Genomic DNA, 27,193 nt, shown 5'->3' with positions numbered 1-27,193 from the left:
TCTGCTCCACTACAATGATGTGATGGCTCAGTTACTTTGAGGTTTCAGATTAATGTTCCAAAATATGATAATGATTAAATATGACAATTGATGATATATGATACATTTTTATGATATATGAATAGAATAGGATTAAAGGTTAAACTTAATTGATCCATTGGTGGAATTTCTAAGCTACATTATTTAAAGTGAGTACTTTCACATGTTGTACTTAAAGTAGGCTACATTTATGCTAATACTTTTTACATTTTACTAATAATTTTTGTTTCAGGCATTCAAAATTCCACATGTGAAAACAGTTATTAACATTATCATGACAATCTTGAAGTCATAAAAAACATCAATCGAATATCCCTTCTTTGTACTAAATAAACCAACATGTTCTCAAACACTCAAGGCTTTTATTTTGAAATGCACCACCGGAAATCCTCTTTTTGATGGGGTCTTACTTGACAATGGTCCACCGCACCCACTGGAGCTGGAGGCTGCCTGTGAAGCTGGAGCATCCCCGTCACATACCGACCCACCGTCAGAGAACACAAAGAAGACAGGAGCCAGCCCAGAGCCTCATGTTGAGTTTTTGAGCAGACATGGGATGCAGGTGGGGAGGGATCGGTCATCCATCGCTGACTTAGCTGACTGGGGTTTCTTTTTAATTCAACATTACATCCAACACTATGGCTAAGCAGTACGATGTGCTCTTCCGACTCCTGCTCCTCGGAGACTCAGGGGTTGGGAAAACATGTTTGTTATGCAGATTCACGGACAACGAATTTCACCCGTCTCACATCTCGACCATCGGTAAGACTCTGCACTAACACCATGACTTATTTCTGGATCCTTATTCACCACATGTGTTAATTAACAATCCCATTCATTTGCATGGTTTTATAACGTTTTCTGTTGATGTTATTGGCGCATCAACCTCCCTTTGTAGCCATTGCAATTAGCATTGAAACCCCACAACTAAGATGTGATAAGGAATGTAAAAAGGAATTGTTCACATGTAACTAGAACAGCACATTACGTGAAATAAATAGAGGGTTATCTATAAAACCAGCTTAATTGCAATAAGTGGGGAAGCCCTCAGGGGGAAGATCTAACACTTGGCAGCCATGCAGATGAGTTTACACCAACTATCATCATCTGGCACTGATAGTGTAAGCAAGTGCCATGCCACATTTGGTTTAATAAAGGTCCTCGGTGTGGTTTTGTTAAAGAGATTTTTTAGGAGACCCTGACCTAGTTTCAATTATTTCATGCTCAATAACTGTGGAACAAATATGATGTTGTGATTGAAGTTTGTTTTCATATTCCCATATATCCATGCAGTAAACAATGGCAATTTAAAGGCATCGGCTTGAGATCTGGTAAACTATTGTTGGCCTTTTTGACTATTTTCTCAAATTACGTTGACCAAATGATTCAATTAACAAAAGGAAACACGTCCAGTTCCTTGCTCTTTTAATTCAGAGTATATAGAGCAAACTAACACTTTATCTGCCCACCCTTAATCATGGATTTGCCACATGCAACCATCCGGTTTTTCACAGTTACAGGAAGGCGGGCTGTGCAGTATATCTACCTCCATAGTTAGGATTCAGTGAAGAGGATGATATGCACATTACCATTCTGACTTTGAAGTGTTAGAAATAAGGATGTAGCGTAAGCAGTGTTTTTCTTTCCTTTACAAGCGGTGGTTGTGTCACTTATCTCTTCTTCTTCTCCTGTGGCAACAAAGCTGCTGTTTCTGTGCTGTGTGCAATAATTGGCCGTGATGTGGAGAAGACGAAACACAGACAGGCTCGAGGCAAAGTCAGGAAACGTTCCTCCTGGTCGTGATGGATAGATGACTTTTTTGTTGGAGAGATATGCTGTAACATGTTGTCATAATAAGGTCAAGAAGATAAATCATGACGCTGACAGATGGGTCCAGGAAACATAACAGAAAAGACAACGATAACACAATCCCACCATTAATTGTTCGTGTTAACATCATTTGGAAGCTTTAATGTTGAATTCAAAGTCTTGAGTGCTCAGTGGACTACTGCAAAACACTTCACAGCCACAGCATGATGCTCAAACTCAAGTTTTATGTTCATCACGCTTTTATTGTGCCCAATGCTCCAACCTGCTGCTCATAAGGCTTACTTACACCGCAGTATGCTATTTTAAGTCAAGTACCTATAGCACTCTACAGGACACTTCCGCCCCCTGGAGTCGAGCTCACATAACTCCGAGCCCTTCTAATGTCTCTAACAAGCCTGTCTGCATGCAGTGAACCTTTTTGTGCTTTTGTTAGCGAGTGTTCACAACCACAACCTGGATGCTTATAAATCCGTCTCTTGTGTCGGTGCCGGCGGTGGATTCTAGATATTTGTATTGGACTGAATAGTTGACGGTGTCTGTAAGCCGTCCCGGGAGGTCTTTTCACAGCCATGCGATAATTCAAACTTCTCTTCGGACTAAACAAGCCTAACAAAATCTAAAGAGACAGAGAGAGATCAAGAGTGACCACCGCCTGTGCTCTCCTGAGGAGAATCAATACATAATTTCCCAACCTTCATGGTGACAGAGGGATATAAATTCTCTCCAGTGTCCCCCTCATGGGAAGCTCAATAACTCATCCGTTTCCGACACAGTCCACTCGCTCAGGTTTTTCTCTTAATTATCTCAAAATCCCGCACCCCATAGAGAGTTGTAATCAAAGCAAGTTTTTCCGTTAACATCAGAGGATGAAAAGCTGATGGGACAATCAAACGTTACTTCTATGTGATTGATGAATATCTTTTTCCAAAGCCATGGCCCTTCACTCTTCTTTCAACACTTTGTACACGATTTTGAGCTCTGGATGAAGGGTTCGCTCCCTTTCAGCCACAGGAACATTATTTCAGTTCATCCCAAAGGTGTTGGAATGTGTTGAGTTCAAGGCTCTGCAGGCCCTTCAAGGTCTTCACCAAACTCAGGAAGCTTTAAGATCCTTGTGATGTACATGAATGCATTTTCATGTTGTTTTTTGGCATTCGATGACAGATCAATGGGAACACTTTACATTAGTTAACAGTCTTAACAAGTTACGTTATAGTTTAACCTTGCGGTCTTTAAATTCTTTCTGTAATCCTTTTAAAATCTGAAGGATGTTCTGGGCTTGTGGTCAGACTATCAAAACATTTAGAACACAAGGTGAAGAGGTAGAAACGGCAGAGATCTTCATTCGAATCCGCCGTCGCTGAGTCACAAAGCCATTTTGAATATTCATTGGGCACTAACCAAAAAAAGCACACCTGGCTTAAAAAAGGACTTCTTCCCTGGTTACAGCTCAGTAAAACTTAACTACCGGTAATCAAACTTTTACTCCCCTTCAGTGTTTAGAGAAAATCAAACTAGTCCAGAATCATTGGCAGCAGGAATTCTGATCTTACCTGACGGATAATACACCCTCACTCAGAACACATTCTCTGGCAAAGAGCAGCTGTAGAGATGATTTATTAATGCTATTCAGTCACACTGCTGAGTTTAATCCTCCTCTCCGTTACCTCTCCCCTCACCCCCGGAGACCCTGGCTGTCACAAAACCCATAAAGTTCGATCCCGGTCCTGCCCTATATCACAGCTCTATCAGCAGCTGTCTTCATGCTGCTGGTCTCAGTGGTGCTATGGTTGCGGCCTGGTCAAACACTCAGCCCACCGCTGCTTGGCGAGTCTAAAGGGCCGGGCGTCGGATCACAGCCTCCATGGAGCTCATAAAGTGTAAGCAGGGAAATCAGTGGTGCTGTCATTGCATTGAGTTCCTCCTGGCGTTCTAGGAACTTTAAAAAGTGTCCCATATCTCTGAAAGTTATAGTGGTAGCCCGGCCTGGACATTTTAAGTGAACATCAAGTTGAAATTCAATCTTTATTTCAGACTCAAGGTCCATATCACATACAAAAAGACAAGACACGCATCAATAAATAAGATAAAAAGCTAAACACAAAACAGATAAAAACATAAAATCAGTCCAATCACAGCTAGCCACACATGCTCACTGTCTGTAGAGGCTGTTGCGCTAATGTCTCCAAATCATGGAAGAGAACCAAGTAGAACTCTTCACAGGGTCAATTAAAATCGAGATAACATGATTGTCCGAGTCTTCTAGACGACACATGAATTTGTACATTAACTTTCTTAAAAGGGCTTGACAAGTAGGTACCCCCAAGTTAACAAACAGCTGGCTGGCACTGTGCCATCTTGCGGTCTGAAAAGTGAAGCCAATGTAGGAGTACCCTAAACCTGTATTCTTTCTGATGGCCAGGAAGCTGCAAACATAAGTCTATTGAAGTCTATCAGAAAATGACCCCAGTCCTCACTTGATTTATTACTCAGCATTTTCCTAAAGAGTTTATGGTTAAGGCTATCAGTCATTTAAAGTCTTACTTAATAGAGCAAGATGTCGTGGTGCCATTTATGCTGAAATAGAGGATACATATATGCTTTAGGGCGTGGCTACTGTGTGATTGATATGTGGTTCTCACACTGTTTCCTTTAACCCTTTAACAGTGTGTTTTCATGTTCAGTGTTCAGTTGTGCTTGGCTCGATCCTCCCTCTAATTAGATGCCAAAAAACAAGATGGCAACGACTAAAAAACAAATGCAGAGGTTTTATACCGTTGTGTCAAAACAAATGGGACATCACATTCACTATCACTACACCCACTTATTTTACAAAGTCTATTCTCTGGAGCCACGACACACTTTACACACTTTAGCATATGCAGTAGCACTCCTTGAAATCTCTTGTTATATTAGGGCTGCTCGATAATGGCAAAAATCATAATCTCGATTATTTGGGTCAATAATTGTAATTGCGATTATTAAATGTGATTATTCATTGACTTTGAAAACATCCATTTATTGCAGGAAACAATGTGAACAGTATGTTTTTAACAGTTGAATACCCGGAACTTTAAGCATAATTCAACTGAAAAACCCAAAAAAAAAAAAAAGATTTTAAAAAAAAAGAAAGATTTTTTTTTTTTTTTTTTAAATATTGTTTTATTTCGATTACTTTGTTTTTGTAATCGTTGCAAGCCATAATCGTAATCGCGATTAAAATACGATTAATTGAGCATCCCTATGTTATATGTCAGACATATATATCTTTGGCGTTTTCTGTACTGGTAGTCATGGATTTGGAATTGTTTTCCTGATGGTCTACTCTTCTGTTTCCATTTGGTTTCACCCTCTTGAAAGAGTCATTTCCATTTCCATCCAATACAGGAGTTTAACACAACACTTAATTGTTCAGTCAAGATTGATAAAAAGGTCACGATTGAAAACCTGTCCTTTTGTGCTCTACAGAAAGCAGCTGTTGACGGTTGTTGGCTGTCCTCGGCTTGTGATGATACTCATGGATCTCTGACTTATTCCCCAGTGAAATTGTGTCAGAGGCAGAGCATCCATCCGTCCATCCATTAGTGAGCCTGTCGTCAGTACCTACAGCACACTGACACGTGTCACCGCCTAATCCGTCTTGCGTAGTCGAACACAGTCATCCTGGTAATTTGTCAAGTCAATTTTGGGTGTGTACCCATTAGTTTTTACATGGCTTTCACACTGCTGATTGTTAAAGGCTGCCATGTTAAATTAACTGCTGTCAGTCCTTGCTCTTTGTGCTTGTCTCCATTGTCAAGGTTCCTTACTCTAAGAAGAGAAGAGGGAACCTTTCTGAAAGCCCTAACAGCTGAATTATTCTTAAAATTTGACCAATTACAGGGCAGGGGTGTGAAATTCATTGTTTCTTATATTTCGATGTTCCCTGACCCTCTCAAATATTCTCTGTTTCGTATCATATTTAACTGAATATCTTTGGATTGTGCACCGACAATACAAGGCATTTAAAGACATCACCTTGAAATGGACATGTTCACCATTCCCTGCATATTAACCTAGACACTGTGTTCCCTTGCAGACCTGTCTGACTGATTCCTGATACTGGCACCATATTAATGAAGGTTGCTATTGAATGGCTGGCAGAGCACACACCTGTAATCTCTCTAAAAGCAGTAACAATTAAGACTTTCTACACATCGTCTCATGCAGGTTGAGAAATTGTGCAGCAAGTGTTCTGCTGTTGTGATGGAAGCACCCAGAACCATTTAAATAATGAACTTGTAATAGACAAAGAGTTATACTTTCACAACAGCCATTAGGTAATTCTTTTTGTTTGCATGTTCTTAGTTAAGAGAGCACCTGGTTCTACAAAACAGGCCAATTTTCCTCGGCTTTTATAGAACAATGTATTCAGATTGGCGACAACACAATATATTTCTTTATCAGCAGGACACAGACAGTGGGGACTGAAATACCTTTTGTTTTTGTAAATATTTCTCAAAATGTAAGAGAGGCTGAGCTGTATTTATTCTCATATGACTTGGCTTTGGAGACATCTTGATTTATTTCCAGGTTTCCAGAGTGGGTCACCCTTGTTAGACAGAATTTTACTGTACAGCTGGAATATCCATTAGTCCATGTCTGTACTTTATATTGAAATCAGTCCTGTTTGCACTGATGACTCCAGACTAGTCTTTTGTACAGTGCTAATACAGCTGGACAATAACACAAGAAGAAAGCCTCTTTTTCACCATCTCCTCTCTCCACTGCAGCCTCAGGAAAGGCAGACCCCTGATTGTTATGCTGACCTTTTAGTGTGAATGCTCTCTAGTCAAAGCCAAAGACCGCCTGAAGACTTAAATGAGGCCTCATGCTGTCAAGTCAGTGAGCTCCGTGGAGTCTTCGCTTTACTCCAGCTTGTTTTTATAAAAAAAGCACAGTGACTAACATCAGCCCCGCTCTGTCAGCAGTTTCTTTATGTCAGTCTCTTAAAAGACAAACCGTGCAGAAACGCAGCTGTAAAGAGCTAAAACCACAAACTGCCGTTTCTTCCTGTTATCTCAATCGATTGGACTCTTTTCCTCGGAGCGTGATTATGTCAGTTTAATTGGGATGAACTGTTAATTGATTCCACGGGGATTAGTGTGGTCTAGAAGCCTGTGGTTTTGTCCATTATCGACTTGGAAGCATTAGTCTGAGGAGACAGTCATGGACACAAGAGACAAGATATAAAGACTTTAATAGAGGCAGAGTTAATGATTGAACATACATATTGAAATGGAAAAAAAAGCGGACTAAAATTACTGTGAAATAGGGGTGTAACGGTTCACAGAAGTCACGGTTCGGTATGTACCTCGGTTTGGGGGTCCCGGTTCGGTATGGGTTCGGCACAACAAGAAAAAGCAAAAATGCATGATTCCAGGTTTGTTGTTATTTATTTTTGAACAGTAGTGCAAGTTTCAGTTTAAAAATAAGGAACTCTGACATTTTGAATAATTAACTGTATTAAACGGTTAAAAACAAACCACAAACAGTTCCACACACACTCAGATGGCCATATTATCTATAATGGCTGATGTCAAACAAAAAGGTTTCATCAAGCTGTAAAACTAGCATACCGCACCGCTATCGAACAACTCCGACACACCGTCCTCGTCCGATCCACCACTCGCACTCCATCGTTATTGTAGTCCACAGGGAACCCGAAATGTTCCCGGCACACAGCTGATTTAAAAGAAGCAGGTGGGTTCTAGCTCCTGTGTGTTATCTGAAATCACCTTACTAACTTTTCTTCTTCTGGTATTTTGTTCGTTTTGTTGTTGTGTTTCTTCTTGTTCTTCATTTGTTGTTTAAGAGCGGCTGGCAAACAGCTTTTAGGCGCAATACCGCCCCCTGGATTATAAATAGTGTAATGGATACTGCCCTGAATGACAGGCTTTTTTCCCAAAAGGCGTATTCGTCGTGTGACTGCATGTGCCGAACCGTGACGTCCGAACCGTGACGGTAGGGGACGAATACGGATACCGTTACACCCCTAATGTGAAAGGGTTACATTTATATGCAGCAAATACTACTCCGAAACCAGACAAGTCGGTGATATCTATGCTGCTGGTAGCTTATATATTTGTCAATGTTTTTAAACTCTTTATCACTTCAGTTAACTTCACGTTGAAAATCTAATCACATGCTGGTACAGCTCAAACAACTCTCTCCTTTTCTTAGCAAATCTCGCTAATTCAACATTAATTACACTCTTCTTAGCTTTGCTAACGCTACCGTAGCTAAGTTGATCAAATATGTACATAAATAGGTACATCTATATTTTTGTTAAAATACTCTTTTGGTCTTTTCCCCACCCTGACAAAAAAAAGTATAACAATAGGGAAGTCAACGATATATACTGTAGATTTACTTCACATAGTAAAAGCATAATAAGCATTAAATATCAAAGTCAAAAGTCAAAGTCAGCTTTATTGTCAAAATTACTACATGTGTTAGAAATCCAGAAATCTCGAAATACCGTTTCCCGCAGTCCCACAGTCCCACAGTGTGTGACATATACAGTGGGGCAAAAAAGTATTTAGTCAGCCACCAATTTTGCAAGTTCTCCCACTTAAACAGATGAGAGAGGCCTGTAATTGTCATCCTAGGTATACCTCAACTATGAGAGACAAAATGAGGAAAACAAATCCAGAAAATCACATTGTCTGATTTTTAAAGACTTTATTTGCAAATGATGGTGGAAAATAAGTATTTGGTCAATAACAAAAGTTCATCTCAATACTTTGTTATATACCCTTTGTATCTCGAGATACCGTTTCCCCGCAGTCCCACAGTCCCACAGTGTGACATATATACATAAAACAAAACAAACAGGGCCTAGATAAACGGGGTATAAACTTTAAAATGTTAACAATATCAGCAATGCGGTGGTGGCGAAGTCGATAGGGAGTTGGCTTGGCAACTGGAAGGTCACCAGTTCAAGTCCCCGCAAGACCAAGTGCTACCGAGGTGGCCCTGAGCAAGCCACCGTTCCCTACACTGCTCCCCGGGCGCCGTTCAAAATGGCAGCACACTGCTCCTAACACTAGGATGGGTCAAATGCAGAGAAACAAATTCCCCACGAGGGATTAATAAAAGTCCATCTTATCTCTCTGTTCACTGCAAAGATGGTTGAATCTTGCTTGTTATTTTCTGCCTATAAACAATATCACACTCAGCCGTCTGAAATAGAACAGAGATCAGTGAGGTGTGAGCGAGCCCCTCCCCATCTCAGCTCCTCTCATCTCTTCCTCTGTGGTGTTATGCAGTGCCAAGCTATCGTTTTTTGTTGTCGTTGCCCTTTTCCCTTATTTCCCCTTGTGTGATCAATGCAAAGGACTGAACTAAACGAGGACAGAAACACCCGATCATTAGTACTATCCTCTAACAGGCAGATTATACAGAGGTGATTGGGTCTCCATGCATTAATGCTCTCTGTGATGTTACTGCAGCAGATACCAGTGAACCTGGATAATTGATTTCAGTTATTGAGTGGAAAGTGTAAACGCCTTAGTCTAAGCACAGCACACATCAAATACATGTAGAGCTCCCCTGTGGATGACATATTTACTACCTGTGTGTTTTCTTTCCTACAGGAGTCGACTTCAAAATGAAGACCCTAGAAATAGATGGTATCAAAGTACGGATACAGATATGGTAAGATATTGGATGGAAGGTATTGTGTAGGATATTAAACATTTATTAAAGGATATTACACAACAGTAGTTCTGATAAAGGCCATAGATACCATTACTAACAGTGAGGTCATGCCTTTTGTATTTTGTATTTTTTGCTTGTTTTGAAACCCAGAGGATTTTTAAGTGACTCGTAGTAGTTTTAGACTTAATACGTTGTCACTAAGTTTAGGACATTTAAATAATAATGCTTTCATGCAGGAGACTGGAGTCTGTGTCCCTTCATAAAAAAACTTTAATTTAGCTTTTAAAAACTAGAACCATGATATTTTTGTCTCAACTTAATTATAATGTAGAAGAAATGCAAGTTTTACCTTGTTTACCATCTCAGTTTAGCCTGTAAGCTTTTGGTAATCAGAACTAAACCACATAGTACAGCTGTGTCTTTCTTTGCAGGTATTCACTACATATATGAAATGCATTCACTTGATTTAAGATTTGAAATACCTCAATATCCCCAAAAGACCTCTGAATTAATTGAGCAAATATGTCCCATTTGATTGGTTCAATCACTATTTGGATTTGTTTTGTCTTTGAGACATTGGGAGATACTTGTGTCTTGAAGTTATATAGTAGGTATTGTTATTTTATTAGTGTATAAATCCCATACTATAATGCTATTGAAGGGTCTGGCTGATTAGCAGCAGAAACTGTACTCCATGAAGCTCAGAGCTTCTCATAGGATTGTGGAGTCTCATTAATTTAGAAAAACAGGGCAGTACTGTTTTCCCCCAAACGTGTCCTAGAATTCTGAGATAATGATGTTGGAAATTCAGAAAGAAATAGGTCAAATATATTTAGAAATCCATCATGAAAAAGAATATTAAGGAGATGCAGTGCATGCCTTAGACTGCTCATTGAAAGGACAATCTTAATCATTAAACATTGTAGGTGTCTGGTGTACTGGCTACTGCCCAGAGTCATGTTGTCATATTGTAATGTCATATATGTATCTTTTGTATGTTTATGTTTATTTATACTTGTTGTCTTTCCAGGGACACTGCAGGCCAAGAGAGATACCAGACCATCACTAAGCAGTACTACAGACGAGCCCAGGTAGTTGATCTTTAGTGCTCCTCCATGACTCTGCTGCTGAAAGTTGAATACATATAATCACTACAGTCACGGTAACACAACACATTAAATCACAATTATCTATGAAATTGAATTTGTTACAGCAATTTGTCTAGCATAATTCATGCGCAACACATTTCAGGTGCTTTGGAAAACCATTAGGTTGATTTTAAAGGTCACCTATTATGCAAAATCCACTTTTTCACGTCTTTCATACATCAACATGTGTCTCCTCTGTGTAACGAGACTCTGAAAGTTTCAGGGAAAAATATTCTCTCTCTTTTTGTCCTGATCCATTTATATAAAAAACCAGTCATGAAAATGAGCTGATCAGATTTTGGCCACTTTATGATGTCATAACAATTTTGGCTTGTGTAACCATTAGCCAATCACCGACCAAGGTAACCCCCCCCCCCCCCCCCCCCCCCAAATCTCTCTCAGAGGAACGTGGGGAGTGGCTCCATATTTTCATCTAAAGTAACAGACAGAGAATCAGCACTTTTGAAACAGGGCTGAAACAGAGGGGATTATGGGTAATGCTGCAATGATCTGTTTGGTATTTGGAAGCCAAACATTTCAGAGACATGTTTTGTATATATCTGAGAACTATAATTGATGAAAAACAGTATAATAGGGGACCTTTAAAAGGACACCTATTGGTTTAAAGTTTTTAACGCTTTAAACCATCTACATTGTGAAAGTATTTTATATCCCAGCGTTGGCATTGTAAGTGAGGAAGATGTTTGCCAAACACAACCACCAACACTCTGACATTGTTGCGTATGAACCCTGCCTTTTGCTGAAATTGAATTGTCCGTTTACCAGAAACTGCCTTATAAATGTTGTTCTGTTCCTGTTTAGTGCTATAAAGTAATTCAGCAGATTTCTCATTCAGCCGGTGGCTTACAATGTAAAATAAATTGTTGGTAGAGGCTGCCAACTTCCTAAGTGGTGGTCTGGATTCTTTTACAGGAATCCTGGTATTGTTTCCAGATTTATTGATTTAGAAATGCTGCTTTTAACTTGATAGTACACTGGTTCTCATCTGTTTGTTTTTAAACATCTCTCTTCAGGGAATCTTCCTGGTGTATGATATCACGAGTGAGCGATCCTTCCAGCACATCATGAAGTGGGCCAGTGATGTGGACGAGGTGAGTCACAGAGATTGGGGATCTTTTTTTCTTTCGCATTATCGAAAGAGCAAAACTGACACGAATACTCACTGTGAAAATGCCTCAGGTTGACAAATAACAGATGTCTGACGTGGTGGGATAAAAACCAACCTGACGGACATGACTGTGCTGTTTTTATCGTACTCCATCTTCATTTTCAAATACCATTTGAAAGTGCAATCATACATATTGGATGGAGACAATTTTATCATCTTGCTTTGTCCCATTTTTCTATTGACTTTGAGTCTTCACAAAGCAATCTCATCGTCTGGCCTGCTTCTCCCTGACATTTCCCAGATGATTTTATTTGATTAATTTAGTCATGATGGACCTAATTTCCTCTTTGGGTCTGACGGAATATATACACTCTATTTATTTTGGCACGTTCCCATTTACTTTTAATCTAGTTCTCATTTCCTGAGCGCTGTGTTTTCTCTCCTCTGTTGACATTTGAAATCTCTCTTCCTATCTCTGTTACCCTTATATCATGCTTGTCTTTATATATCCCTGGTTTTCTTTATGTTCACACGACAAACCCCTGCAGTACGCCCCGGAGAAGATCCGGAAGATCCTTGTAGGGAACAAATCAGACGAGGTGGACAAGAGGCAGGTGGCCACAGAGCAGGGTATCAAGGTGGGTCAAACACTGGCTCTGTGTTGTCACTATTTCAACAAAGACAATGTTCTTCAAACACATCATAATAATAATGATTTCTCCACCAAAAGGGTGTAACCATTAGGCCCAGTGTGTTCTGTAAGAAATGTTTTCAAATGTGGATGAAAAGGTTGATACCACTTGCACATCTGCATTTTAGACAGGGCTGGAGAAAGTTAGCTTAGCATAAACAGAAAGACACAGCTTCCCTAGCTTTACCTATAATTATCTCTGACGTTTACTCGTTTTCCAAACTGTATCTTGTTTTTTTGTGCTGCTTAAATGTGCTGTTAAAATAACAGTATTTGATCATTTTGCTAAGTAGCCTTACTGTAGCTAAGCTAAACTAAAAGCTTGTGCAAGTCACAGCTGTTGATACAACAAGTTACTCTGTCAACCCCTGTCTTAAAGGTGGGGTAGGTAAGTTTGAGAAACCGGCTCGAGATAATATTTTTGTTATATTCCATGGAATGCTCTTAACATCCCGATAGCAATGAATATCTGAAGTGCTTTGACAAAAAATCCATTAAAAAAATTCATCAATGGAAGCCGTAGTACTGTAAAAAGCACGACCAATCATCTGAGCCGGCCCGGCTAAAATAACTGGATGGGCTACCTGCCTGTCAGCCTTCCATCTGTGCACAAACTTATCTCGTGCCCTCATTGGTCATGTGAGCATTTGTGTGTTTTGGAGGAGGGGCTCTGTAAGGAACTGGCAGATTTGTTCCGGCTGTGTGTTTTCAAATTCTAGCGCACTCAAGCTGGTTTCTCCAAAATGACCTACCCCACCTTTAAGTCTTTATGCTAAGCTAGGGTAATTGCCTCCCTGGTCTCTCGGTGAGTGGTCTCGATCTAGACTTGGCAGGAAAGTCAATAAGCCTTTTTCCCAAAATGTTGGACTTACTACAAGTTCCTACCCCGGGCTTTGCGAAAAGCTAATTAATAAAGGTTTAGATCTCAACATTTATAATCCTTCTCTGGTGTCAATATTTGCATAGAAACTTTGGGCTTAGTTTCTGTCAGGCATTTGTGTCAGCTCTAAAGCCCCCAAAGCATTAAGCCGACCTCAGACAAAGACTCACTAATACTTCACTACTCGCCTCACATTACAACACACATTTTCCATTCAAGGTGGACCTGTTTGAAAGTAAATAATGAGTCAGTTTTCTCTTGCTTCTAATTCAAAAAGACCAAAGCAGAACATTTCTCTTTCAGTAAAGTAAAATGTGTCACTGTTGTTTATGTTGCAGCTGGCCAACGCTTATGGAATGGACTTCTTTGAGACAAGTGCCTTCACCAACCATAATATAACAGAGGTGAGTTTAAATAAGATATATAGCCATGTACACGTTTCTAACAATGTTTAAACAATGCATGCAGTCATGATTATATCATGGGAGGAAATTACATGATTAATTGATTAAATTAAAGTTGTCAGGCCCCAGTGAGAATTGAACTCACGACCCCTGGTTTACAAGACCAGTGCTCTAACCACTGAGCTATGGGGCCTTGATGGAGTACAATCGAAACTAGAATCTACTTATAACTACTTATCTATCTTTATCACGGTGTTTCTATTTCCCTCCAAGACTTTCACAAGATTGGCTGAACAGGTTCTAGCTGCCAACAAAAAGGACCTGGATCTTCTCCGGATGTCGGGCAATGAGGAGATTAATCTGGCTGCTCTGGAGGAAGAAGAAGGACTCTATGAACGTGCAGCAAGCGACGAGAGCAAAGGCTGCTGGTGTTAAAGGAACTGTTTGATTTAGAAACTCTTGTTATTAATATTATATTAGACACTTTACAGGCCCTGGGCAAAGTGTGTCTGCTTTGGTGGTTAGTTGAAACAAAAAGGAACATTAAGCTGCGACTTTGAAACCTGCTAAACCAGAAACGCACAATCTCAGAGCAGTTTCAAGGACAAAGGTGGAAACATTTTGCCACACAGTGCCAAGTGTGTGGTGTTTCAACAAATAGGTCCAAATGTCAAGGTATCCTCAAAGAGAGAGAATTATTATGTCCGAACAAAAGCAATTCCTGCTCAGATTAGTGTGTTTTAGAACTAAATGCAAATCAATGTCCACTACAAATTCTACGATTGAAAACGCTAAACGCCAGGAGTGCTGGAAATAAAGATTCTTTTTCTACAGACTTTGTACAGTACCCTGATATAGAGGATGTTGAATGACTTTGTGAATTACCCGCCACTGACTTGAAACTTTTCAAAGTGTTGAATTTCTCATTATTCTCCAAACAAATTGATTGATCGAATGTTGCCTTCATCCTACCCTTTAGAGTTTCCTTTATGTGCGGGTATTAGCACTCCTGCACAAATAGCCTTTCTACCTTTTAATGCATTAGATGTAGTGTAAGAGTTTGACCACAAGAGGGGGCTACATGCATTGCGAAAACAGCACTGGAGAGGTGTTCAGTGATCATCTGTTTTCCTGTATTACTTATCTGTTTGTTTTTGGATTATTTGCATTCCCAATGACTACCTTTAATGCGATGAAAGGATTTAAAATATATGCAGCAATTATTTTCTTTTTTTCATGCAAATACTGGCTACAGAGGAGGTTTTGCAACTTGTAATATTATCCATGTAGGACCATGATCATTTGCAGTCACAGTATAAGTCATTAACTGAGGAAACATTGTAGCAAAATGTAATATATTTTTCATTTTATACTTTTTATTTATAGGAGAAAAAAAAACACTATGGTACGAATAGTTTGATAACTTCCTTTTGCATTGTACATACCGACATACATTTATCGTACATTGGTAGAATCATGACAATGCGCCATTCACTTAATGTATTCCCATTATAGGGCTGTATAAAGAAGTATATACAAAGTGATATTCTAGGTGGTCTGAATTATTCCCTCTGTGAAGACAACTCCTTCCTTTCTCACTGTTTTGCAAAGAGTCCAATGTAGAAGCCATTTCTTTTTCCTTTCCCCTCAGACTTAAAAAGGGACAAGTGAGAGTTTTGCATGCAATCTACTCTTCTCTCCTTTCTCTTATTGCAACTTCAATGAAGTTAATAATTATTATCTGACCGTGATACAAGGAGAGCATTTTGACCAGAGTTGCCTGTTTGAGACTTAAACAGAATGACCATCGTCCGACTGACTTTGGTTACTTTCTTTTGCAACCTAGTAATACTAAATGCTACTTTAAAAAAAAAAAAAAAAAAAGGTTGTTAATCTGTGCACTGTTGGAAATGGCAGTATGTTGTACTGGATGATGTTCTGGAGTAAGCTCTAGATACAAATGTTTCTGTGTTGTTTTTAAGAACTATTTTTGTTTTGTTATTTTAGACCTCTTTAACATGTATTTGTGGAAATATATTACATGCAACATGTAAAATGCAACATGTTATTCTTGGAGAAAAGATGTCAGATGTTTATGAGTAAAAAACTTGCAGATATATGACTCATCACCAGCGTGTCTTATTGAGTAAATTGCAACCCGGTAATCTCTGGAAATTAGATGGAGATAGCGATCATTATGCATCGATGTGTTTGAGTAATGAGCACCGGATGTCCCTTGAGAATATCATACAATATAACTACAAAAACGTGCTTATCCTCCACATCCATAGATCAACATCAAACTTCCCATAGCATGAGAGAGTGGAGCATGTACTGACGGCACATTGATCTGTGCTTGTGAATGCATTAGGTAACATTATACAGAATACAGATATGCAGCAGATGCAATCGGGAAGGAAACAAATCAGTCAATGTATAATCTGGTATTCTTCTATATTGGTACATTACGTTATGACTTACTGAATGCATTCACACTGACTGAATACTTTTAATTAATGCGTTTATCCTCTAAAAGGGGGACGAGAAGTGATGAGTGACAACATGTCGCAATTGGTTCAGTTCAATTACAATGTATGGAATGGTAATGGTAAAAATACATCAATTAAAAAGGTGAAATGGCTGGAATAGATATCTGGTTAATGCATCAGAATATTTTTTAAATACTGTTATTTTGGTATGTGAATATAACATTGACAAATAGTGACATGATCTTTAAGCAAATCTTACATCAAAATAATATATGTTGTGATAAAGTTAATGGAGCAAAACTATAGAAAAATGTAATTAAAAAAAAACTTTAGCAAATTAAATCACCAGATAAGGTCTGCTTTTAGCAAACCAGTTTATTTAATACTGCAAAGGGGATTCACAAGTTTGCTCACAGGTAGTCACAACTGTGATAACACAAAACACTTCATTTTTTGGTTTATCACAACAACAAAAAGAATAATAAAGACTGTTCTAATGACAAAGAGGTTTTAGTCATTTTTAAACCTTCATGTTGCTTTTTAATTTGGCCACTAGATGACAGATTAACCTCATTACCTTTGTGTTTGTCAGAGGCTGGTTTTAAAGTGTACAGCCCTTTAAATGTGTCATGTTGAGAGAGTTATTAGGCACTAAAAGTGTTATATAGGAAATACAACAATAAACAGAACCGCTTATTACCACAGATTCATAAAATTGCCATCTGGTGGTCACTTTAATTGAAATAACTTAAATACTATAAATAACCATTTGACGGTTTTAATACCCCTACACATGGATTTACTGTACACAATATTTGTAGTAGTATAAATGTGTCTTTAGTTGTCTGTGACGGGTTTTTCTCAGTGAGAACTACAGGGGGAAAAAAGCTGCTAAGCTTTTGTTCATCACCTCATCCAAGTTGTTAATGTTGTGAACTAATTAAAAGCTTGTTGGGGGGGAATTAGCATAACGATGAATATGCATGTGGAACTGTTGTCTGGTCGACAGAAACGACAGCTCAGTATCTATCACACGGATGAGTGACACACGGATGAGTGACACACGGACACACGTACAGAATAACAAGTCAACTTGCACACTGACACATAGCACCCACGCTCACACATGTACACACACACAAACACACATATATGTACACAATGAGGAAACTCAGTGTTGTGACCAGAAAGCCCATCATGATCATTATCATTTTCTGCAACACAGGCCCCTCAACGACATTACTCCAGGTCTTGCAGCTGGCTGACATTTGGCCATATGGTGTGTGTGTGTGTATGTGTGTGTGTGCGTGCGTGCGTGCGTGCGTGTGTGTGTGTGTGTGCGTGCGTGTGTGCGTGCGTGTGTGTGTGAGTGTAATCGACTGAATTTTTGGGAGATGGTAGAACAGTATGTGTGCGTGGGAAAGTGAGAAAGAAGGAGAGAAACAGACAATGTCCCTGATACAGAAAGGTATAGTTAATTCATGTTCACACAGGAGAGCCAGCTGAACTCCCTTGACCTTTACACTGAACATGCTTTCATTTGTAGAAGTCTGTCAACATGGAGGTCCACTATAGCTGGCAACACCCACAATAGGAAATGAGACATAGCTGTGAAAGGTTGATTGAATGTGACTGTTAGTCCATTTTGAAAATGTATTCTCTGTAGCTGCTTTGCTGCAAGTTCATGTAACTGAATGAATATGAAAAGTATTTGGGCTTAATAATAATAATAATAATAATAATAATAATAATACATGTTTTTTCTAAACCACTTTTTCTGGTGCTGAAAGAGCTATAGAAGCAAGTAAAGAAAAAAAAATGCTAAGCTAGTTGGAATAGGGGCGAGGTGTTAGAGGATTAGGAGCTGAAGGCAAGAGTGAAAAGGTGAGTTTTGAGGGCTTTTTTTGAATGACGTGAGAGTGTTGGCAGATCGGAGGTGACTGGCCATATACTACTCTGGCCAGCAAGAGGACTTTACAACATTGAATGTATGACTAGCAAATATTTGTATTGCTCCTTTGTAGAAAAAAAAGAAAGAAATACCATAAAATAAATGCCATTTTCCATTTACAGTCACAATCAGCACAATAAAGGGTTCACAGTCAGTATTACTCACAATATGACGGTCATCAGCAGCCCTCTCTACACACCCACTCCTAATCCTGAAATACCTGCTTGGCAGCTTTAATTAACCGCTTTAGCACCCATGGCTGTATAAAGAGAATGGTAGCACCCTGCCAAGCAAGACCCAGACACCCTCCCTCCGCTCGGCACGTCCCAGGATCCTCGCCAAGGCCTCCACTCCGAATGGAGCCATAGCTTTGTGTGCACAGCGAGGCAGAAAATCATCAGAGAAAATAGATTCTCAATCACACATTCAGAAGTAGCAGTGTAGGTGGAAGGCTTCTTGTGCAGCCAGATCTAACGTTGAATCATGTTATCCTCCATCTTCTCCTGCCACCTGTGGTTCAGTGTGCTTTTTAAAGACACATGTTCTCGAGAACCACCTCCATCTATCCTCCTTATCAACGTCAATGCAGACACATCTTCCACCAAAAATCAACAGCAACACAGACTGACTTTTTCCACTGTTTAGTGTAATATTATGTTTATATTTATATATTTCCATAACGATATTAATGTAAATGGTATAAATGATGCAGCTAATGTTGTAGCGAATGTTTGCTATGTTACTCTAAAAATATTAACTGTTGCATGGTTCTGTTTTTACAATTTAACACATAAGCAAAATGACCTATTTAATGCTGCAGTACTTAACATTTCATTCAAACAATTGATATAATGATTAATAATTGTATGTGTAATGTTCCATTTGAATGTTAACAAACCTGTAAAGAACAACCTGATTCTTGTGTCTCTTTCTTAGTTTACACTTGTTTCCAAGCCCAACAGGCAGCTGTTTCAGTGAACCGGTTCTTTACTGTGCGCTAATTGTCCGGAAGCAAAAATAAAACAAAGTTAGGGACAAGTTAAATAACATATTCAAACAGCTAGTAGTTAAATAGCCAACCCTCCTGTTATCCTTGGGGTCAATTTGACCCTGTTCAATGTTTAACGTATCTAAAAAATGGTTCACATTATTTAGTTTGCTTAGTATTTCATGGCTTTTCCTAATTTAGTGAGGACTAATGGGTAAACATAAAATGAACATGAAGATCTCTTTTAAATGTCCTGTACGCACTTTGTACGCACCGGCTGTTTTAGTAGTAAAAAACATACACACATGTCAATATTTTACACATTTTTGTTGATTGTGAAGGATGATATTGAGGTGACTATTACATGCAAATGTATCATTGAAAACAAAACTACCCTCTGCTTTAGTTATCGGTCCTTTAACAACATCCGAAAGATCTTACTTTAACATTTTATTTCAGTCAGTGAGATTTTGTGGTGATTTATATATCTTTCGATAGTCACATAATAGGAATTCTGGATGTATAAAGGGGTCTGTGGGGGGGAAGGTTGGCGTAATGTTTTATTTAAATGGTTATTTAGGTAGTCAACTAAGATACCTAAAGCACCAGAGACATACATGTTGATTACAATGTGGAATATGATCATTGTCTTGAGTTTTAAACTACTGGGGTCAAATTAACCCCAGAGGATAAAGGGTGTAAAGTAAATCTGAGGATAACAGGAGGGTTAATAGTTACTTTAGGAATTGTTGGAGACAAAAGGGGGATGTAAGAGTAAAGGTTGGACACATGTCATGATGCTATGTCTCCTAGATGAGTATATGGGTTATTCACAATAGCATTTCAACTATAAAAGGTGATAATATGCCTGTACACAAAAGCACAAAATCTTTCATTCATTTTGCTTTAGACAACACTCACATGATACATTTTCTCTCTAAGACTGTGCCACTGCTGCCCAAATTTGACCATTTGTCCATCTAGTTAACGTTTCTACACTGCACTTGAACTTGAGACTTACCCACTAAGAATAAGACAATTCCTAGAAACACAAAAAAAGCCAGTGCAATTCAAATGTTCTCCCACCTTGTTATGCACAAGAGACACACCTGATTGCACTAATTGCATCACAAACAGGTAACATGTTGCCTCGTGGGGCTCTGAGGGTGTGGATTTGAAGCTTTAAAAGAAGCTCCAACATAAACAAGAGTGCTGCTCCTATCAATATTTAAAAGGGATAAACTCTCTGGATGTGTAGCTACTGTGAAAGCAGCCACTCGTATAGCATTGAACCAGCTCAGCTCTGCAGTTCCCCTTGGCTCTTAAAAGCTTTTGAGCATCGTCTGAATCACTGTTTGTTTTGTATCGCCTATCTACAATTCCATGATAACTGAGCATTTCCTATCAGCTAGTGAAGATGTCCTAAGATTAAAGGTTCCATATCAGACTGAAGAATTGTCGCAAGCAACCGAGTTTGCGTGACTCAAATGTGTATTCATCTATTTTTAATCAGCAAAGGAAGACACAGTGCTTGTCGGAAGCATGGTGAAATGTGTTTTTGTTCGTGAATCACTGCATCAGCAACTTGTCTCACAGATAAGGCTTTAATCCTGCCTCCTTCCTTTCAATCGTGTTAGAAACACTGAGCATGTGCGGGTTCTTCCATTTGAATGCAATAGTGAGGGATTTCTGTTTGATAATTAATCACACTTCCTTCTCTTCTACTTGTGCTATCATTATACAAGCTGGATCTGGGCCCAAGCAGCAGGGGGTGAACATACACTGAGAGCATGCACGTACAGACCGACATGCAACAGATTGATGGAGAACCAGAATCTCAGTTGGATGCTTCCATCTCCTTACCAATATCTTATTCCCTCTGCCCCCAAATCCAATCAGAGCGTGTCCGTATCCTGGCCAACCATTGGCTCGCCTCTTCCCACGCTTCCCCCCATGCTAAGTTGGAAACCAAAAACATCACAACTTCAATGTATCCTTAGGACAACCAATGTTATTTCTGGTGAGGAAGTGTTCGGTGCTTGTGTGCACGTGGCACGGGGGCGGTTAGTGCTATTGAGAGGCGGCAGAGGAGGAGTGTGTGTTCATATACACGGTTAGGTGTGTGTGTGTGTACGTGCCCTTATATGTGCGTGATTGAACTGGGACCAATCTCCTATGCACTCGATCTATTGCAGGGTGCTGTGATGTCATCCGCCCACCTCTACGCTGTTTAACACCAGCATGACTCACAGTGCTCCAGCTCTCTTCATGGGGAGGTGTGTGTGTGTGTGTGTGTGTGTGTGTGTGTGTGTGTGTGTGTGTGTGTGTGTGTGTGTGTGTGTGTGTGTGTGTGTGTGTGTGTGTGTGTGTGTGTGTGTGTGTGTGTGTGTGTGTGTGTGTGTGTGTCTGTGTGTGTGTGTGTGTGCGCGCGTGCGCGTGCGTGTGTGTGTACATACCGTGCCAAATGGGGGGTATTTTGAACTTGAGTTCTGTCTTTGCCTCTGCCTTTTCAAACATATCTCAAAAGTTCCTGCAGTCTACAAAGGAAGGCTGCGATTGCGAGGATCACAGTGCAGCGCAGCGTTTGACAGGCAGCTCGGATGTTAATCCTCCGAGAAACCACCTGCCTCTTTATCACATGCAGATATGGAGAACATATACTGCGCTTTCTTTAATACATAAGTCTATTCATACATATCTGGTAATGGAGTTTGCATGGAGCATGCACAATATCTCCCATGGGACAGACCTGCATGTGTCTTAGGCTGAGAAAAAACGGAATAACTGTGGAGAAAGAGTTGTTTTAGCTGCATAGGAAATATTCCATGGCTTCATACAGAAAACCCCAGCCAAAACTCTGCATGCATTACTGTTTTTTCTTTATGCAGAGTGAACGTGAGGGGGATAAAGGTAGCAGGGAGGAAAGCCTGCCTCTTTGTTTTGCTTTTACTTCTTACTTTCATTCAATAGATTCAATATGCTCCTGGCATACAGTTGAAGCAACACCCATAAAATAGTAAAATATACACATGGTAAATAATTCATGACGTATCGTTCCTTAGTCTTCTCTTGAGTTTGTTTAAGCAACATTCAACTTGGTGGGCAAGACTTAAGGCATGTTCAAATAAAACTGATTACATAGGGCGTGTGTTCAAGTGGTTTATTTGTTTAACTCTAACTGCTTCAAACTAAGTTCGTCCAAGGCACATGCCACGAGACTCAGATGCCAAGATGTGCACGGGTCAACTAAAAATCCATAGTTTTCACGCTGACAAAAGGTCAACCCATAATCTGTCCATACTATAGAATGCTTATCCTGTTATTTGTTATCTACATAATAACTTTTTATCCAGCACCATAATTAAGTACAATTTTGTACTTAACTTGGAATGATTTGCGCATGTTTTTGATAGATTACATGCAAAAACAATGCCATTCCAGACTCAGCTGTAGTTTGAGTGTGGTGCTAGATAGCAAATGTTAGCATGCTAACACCCTCAACTAAGATTGTGAACATTTTACACATTACCTGCTACCGCTATGTTAGCATTGTCATTGTGAATATAGTGTGAAGCTAAAGTTAGTATTTAGTTTGAAAATGTTTCATGTTCAATCAATGCATTTCAGGATCATATCTCCAAGGGTCAAAAAGAAAGATAGGAAGAAGTTAAATCTATAATCATTTGCTCAATCTTTTTATGTAGCAGTTTTAGTGAACATCATCAGTTGCTGTACTCCTCCTCTCTATCCTAAAATGCCTGCCAATCAGTCAGCCTTGTGAATAAAGCCCCACCAGTTTACTCTCACAATAACGCTGTGCAACAAAGCCCTAATTGCGAACACACTCCAATCTACACACAGTGGTCCTTACTTATGAAAAACAAGCGCATCAAATTCAGTCTATTTTAAGACCCCACTGTCTGCATAATGCCCCTTTAGTAAAGGAGACAAAAGAGCCAGTGTATGTGAAAACAACTTGTCGCCTTTCTTCATGTCAATCTCTATTAGTGTAGGAGCGCCGCTTGAGTGGAACTTTGTGAATGGGGCCCATTCTTTTCATTCCTCTGCTTCCAGGGCAACACAGACAGGAATTCCTGCGCTCTCCCTCTCTGGGTTACAGCGGTCATGTATCCTACAGGTGGTCGACCCATGCCTGACTTCACTTCTTGACATCTCAATATATCTCTGACGGCCACCATGATAACATCACGATTGATGCTGTGATGTAAAGGGCATGCTGTAAGAGAGTAAGGGTCACTGACTGAGCTTCAAAAACACCCTCCCTCATTAAGGTTTCTTCTTTCCTACTCAGATCAGTCTGTCATACCACCAAGAGAGAACATGAAAGATAATAGTGGGAGTAAAGTTCAAGAGGCTGCAAGTGCAAAGGCAGCCTCTATAACTCATGAAATGAAAGATCTCGGTATGACTGCAACAATTTCATTCATTTTATTCAAGGTTGACACTATAAACTATATCTAGCAAGGTTGGGGTACTGTAATGCAATCTAATGAGACCATGTTGAAAAAAGATTTTCAAGAAAATAGATATATTTAAGTATATCCGAGATCGGTAGAAAAAAGACTGAGATGTTTACATACGCTGTTGCCCCACAATGCAATGCACAAAGGAAGTGATAGTTGCAAAACGTTCCCACAAATTGACGAAGCCGTTCCAGGAAGATACTGGAAATAAAAAACAAACACATATTTCACCTTTTGGAAAACATGTCCCTTTCTTTTTGTAAATGTTAGCTGTTCACTGATCAGAACACTGCATCATTTCCTGTTAAAACTGGAACATATAGATTTTTTGTGTGTAACTACAGTACCACAAAAAGCGCATTGTGACAATAACAAACAGAAGATACAATTAGTATGTAGTAAGGAATTGTTACACAGTGATTGTGTTGCTGGGTGCTAACAGAACAAACAAGATTCAATACAATTACCTACCACATACTTACATATTTAATATATGGTATGGAAGTGGGACACCTTTATTGCATGGATATCGGGAAACAATATCAGCAGACTGACTGCATATGCCTCTACTCTGTGCATAGCTCTTCCTATGAATGGTTTTTCTTTTAATATAGTAGTGAAGTTATGGCGGTTTAGGGTGTCTATAAATGGCCTTTTTAGTCGTTCTCATAAATAACAGTAATATTGATTTCTTCCACCACCAGATCACTAAAGTGTTTCTTAAGTTTTCACTACTTTTGCCCAAGTAGCTGATGTCTCATTATTTTATTGGCATAACAAATTCATTTTTTCATTGATGTGTCCTATGCTTTAATCCTTACTGAATGTCATTCTGTGGCTAAGCCAATTACACTACTTGAGTTAATCCCGGGGGAACAGTTTTTCACCAGAGAACAATTCAAACCGCCCACGCAAATATCCGCCCCATGACAGAATGGGGTGGGCAGTGTGAGGACCCACAGAGCTACAGGAATAGAGAGGATTTTAATGATGGTAATCTCTTTTCCTTTGTCTTTATTAGATTGTTATGTAATCCTGGATGACATTTTAGAATAATGGATGCATGGATGGAAAGTGGAAATGAGACGAAGGCAGAGGTAAATGTGGAAAGAATAACTAAATGAAGATGGGTATATGAAGTCCTATATCATACCTCGACCCAGACATAACAATTATATAAATGAAAAGAGAGACAGACTACGAACAGAGAATACATAGAACAAGGTTGTTGCTATTCACAGGTGATTATGTAGGCGAGAGAGATGCATTCCTGTGACTCCTATACTATTCACCCCCTCCTCATGCCGGTACCTGCATAGCTGCTTTAATTAAAGCAGTGATCTTTCTCTTATCTCATTAAAATTTGATGCTGAAATAATTAATGTATGTGGGGAAAGGAAGCAGGAGGAATTTGAAATGCGGGTGTAAACGTATGCACTGAATGCCTCATATTATGTCTATCCCCTAACCAATGTATTTTCCTTTCATTAAGTCTTTTCAATTAGCTGTGTATATAACTCTTGATTATGAGCCTACTTTGTTGCAAAACTGAAAAAACAGTATAAAGCCTATTGTGGCTTTAGACGAAGCTATGTGAAGTCTGATTGCCTCAAGTGACGACACTTTGATGGTTCTGGATAAGAGAAAATTGCTTCTGATGGCTGTGATCATATTTTGCCATACATGGATTCAAACTGCAATAGATGATGTAATAGCAGATACAGAGGGTTCATCATGAGCTGTATTCATAAACACCTGACACACAAACACCAGTTGCATTTGGAGAACATCTGTCGCTGTAAAAGAACCTTTCAACATTCCTACCAAAAATGTAAACATAATAGTAGCACTATGACAAACGAATCCCGAATAAAAAGGTAATCAAAACTAATTGTAGGCTATATTTAACAAATATTTGATCTGAAATATGACACTGTATTTTATTTATCTGTCTACACCTGTTGTCACGTTTTTTGTATACAAAATATGATGTTCATATACAAAATAAATAAATAAAAATAAAAAAGCCGTTCCGTTTCTGTTGCCAGAGCAACGCTTTCTCTCTCTCCCATCCGCCTCTCACCAGCAATCCGTTGATTTAGTTAAACTCTCGCGAGACTACTGAGTCCATTCAACACACCATTCTGATTTCTATCGCGAGACTAGAGGCCAGAGTTTGAGAGGGAGGCGGTTACCTCATCGTCGTCGCAAGGCGGAGCGAATCGCTGCAACTTTTTGGATGAACTTCTTATTTGAACAAACCGAGAGGCGGTCGGGAGACTGCACGGACAACAACACACCCTAAAGGTGAAGAGATTTAGAACTTTTTCCGGTACGAAGTGTATTTACAACCGGTTCGTTTTATCGCGACAGTTTGTGAATGCCAGTAACGGAGCAGCGAGAGCGTTATTTTCCCTCTCGAAAACGCCGACAAGGTGGAAATTACTAAAGGTGAGTGCGCTCTCTGCTACGTTGGTCTCCCTACTCGCACACTAGCAATATCAATACACCGTTAGTTTGTCGTTAACGGTTAACTTTTTAATGGTTGAATTGTTATCTGTGCATTTCAGTATGTGAGTTAACGTTCATGTTACCCACAAACGGGTTGCAGGTAACACTAGGGAAGGAAAAGTACCCTAAAAAGTTAGCGAGCAGTCGGGTAATGTCAGTACTGTGTGTGACTTACGGCTGATGCATCGCCTATATTGGAGCTAATATCTCTTTTTACCAACCATGCAAAGCATTTGGATGTCGAGCCAACGTTCAGTTAACATGTCATGCATCCCCCTAAGACAAACCACAGTTTAACATTCAGACACCGTGGCTCCTAAAGAAACAGGAAACCCTGCAAGACGAGCATCAGATAAAGGTAATTGTTGAGTCAAGTCCCTGTGTGTCTGCTGTGTAATTGAGATGGCTAGCTGCAGTCGCTCTTGGGGTTTCCTGTTCATATCAACTATGCCCCTCATCTATTTACTTGTGAACGATGACGCAATCGTAGCCACCAGAGAAATATTGTCTTATATCTGGTGAAGAAGCTCTTCTTTGTGCAAATGCATGAATGTTGTATGAACATAATGTCATAGTTGTATGAAGTAATGTATTTTGCTGTCATGCATTGCTGTCGTTTGCATGAGTTTGGACATTTGCAGTGCTTCACCAAATCCCTTCTAAGTGAGGATGCACATAGACATCCCTATGTTGTTATTTTGCAGGGAAAGTTCATGAATTGTTCCTTTGCTAACTAAACTTCTAGGTTTTTGAATGTTATTCATAATGCATGATATGTTACTGAAGACAACAATGCAGTTGTTAAGGAATGTGCATGACATCGAATATTAAGTTAAAGCCTAATTTCTGCCCAGTGCTCTCAAATCCAGCCTCATTAATCAAAATGGCCGTCTGAGTAATCTAGTCAGGTTTGAATAGTGATGTAACACTGCTACATTTAAGTGATGA

General features: G+C 39.4%; 2 protein-coding genes across 7 annotated transcripts in view; both read left to right on the top strand.

Moving 5' to 3' along the window:
- Positions 1-451: 451 nt before the first annotated feature.
- Positions 452-15,939, top strand: rab15 (RAB15, member RAS oncogene family). The gene is made up of 7 exons (XM_079643509.1): positions 452-801; positions 9,507-9,567; positions 10,601-10,661; positions 11,753-11,830; positions 12,396-12,485; positions 13,757-13,822; positions 14,096-15,939. Exons 1-7 carry the CDS (start codon positions 678-680, stop codon positions 14,255-14,257), a joined length of 642 nt encoding a protein of 213 aa, XP_079499635.1. The 5' UTR covers positions 452-677; the 3' UTR covers positions 14,258-15,939.
- Positions 15,940-25,920: 9,981 nt separating this feature from the next.
- Positions 25,921-27,193, top strand: part of sipa1l1 (signal-induced proliferation-associated 1 like 1) — a 95,221-nt gene continuing 93,948 nt past the window's right edge. For 3 of the 6 annotated variants that reach the window (XM_079642495.1, XM_079642493.1, XM_079642494.1), the window contains exon 1: positions 25,922-26,185. The gene's annotated coding sequence lies outside the window, so the exon portion shown is untranslated. Of the gene's footprint in view, positions 26,186-27,193 lie in introns of all 6 variants that reach the window. The other 3 variants (XM_079642498.1, XM_079642496.1, XM_079642497.1) reach the window with 3 other exon arrangements.

Source organism: Notothenia rossii, assembly GCF_949606895.1.
Source record: "Notothenia rossii genome assembly, chromosome: 8".
In the NCBI taxonomy this organism is placed as follows: domain Eukaryota; kingdom Metazoa; phylum Chordata; class Actinopteri; order Perciformes; family Nototheniidae; genus Notothenia; species Notothenia rossii.
The sequence above is the reverse complement of the archived record's forward strand: the minus strand, read 5'-3'. Positions and strand labels throughout refer to the sequence as shown.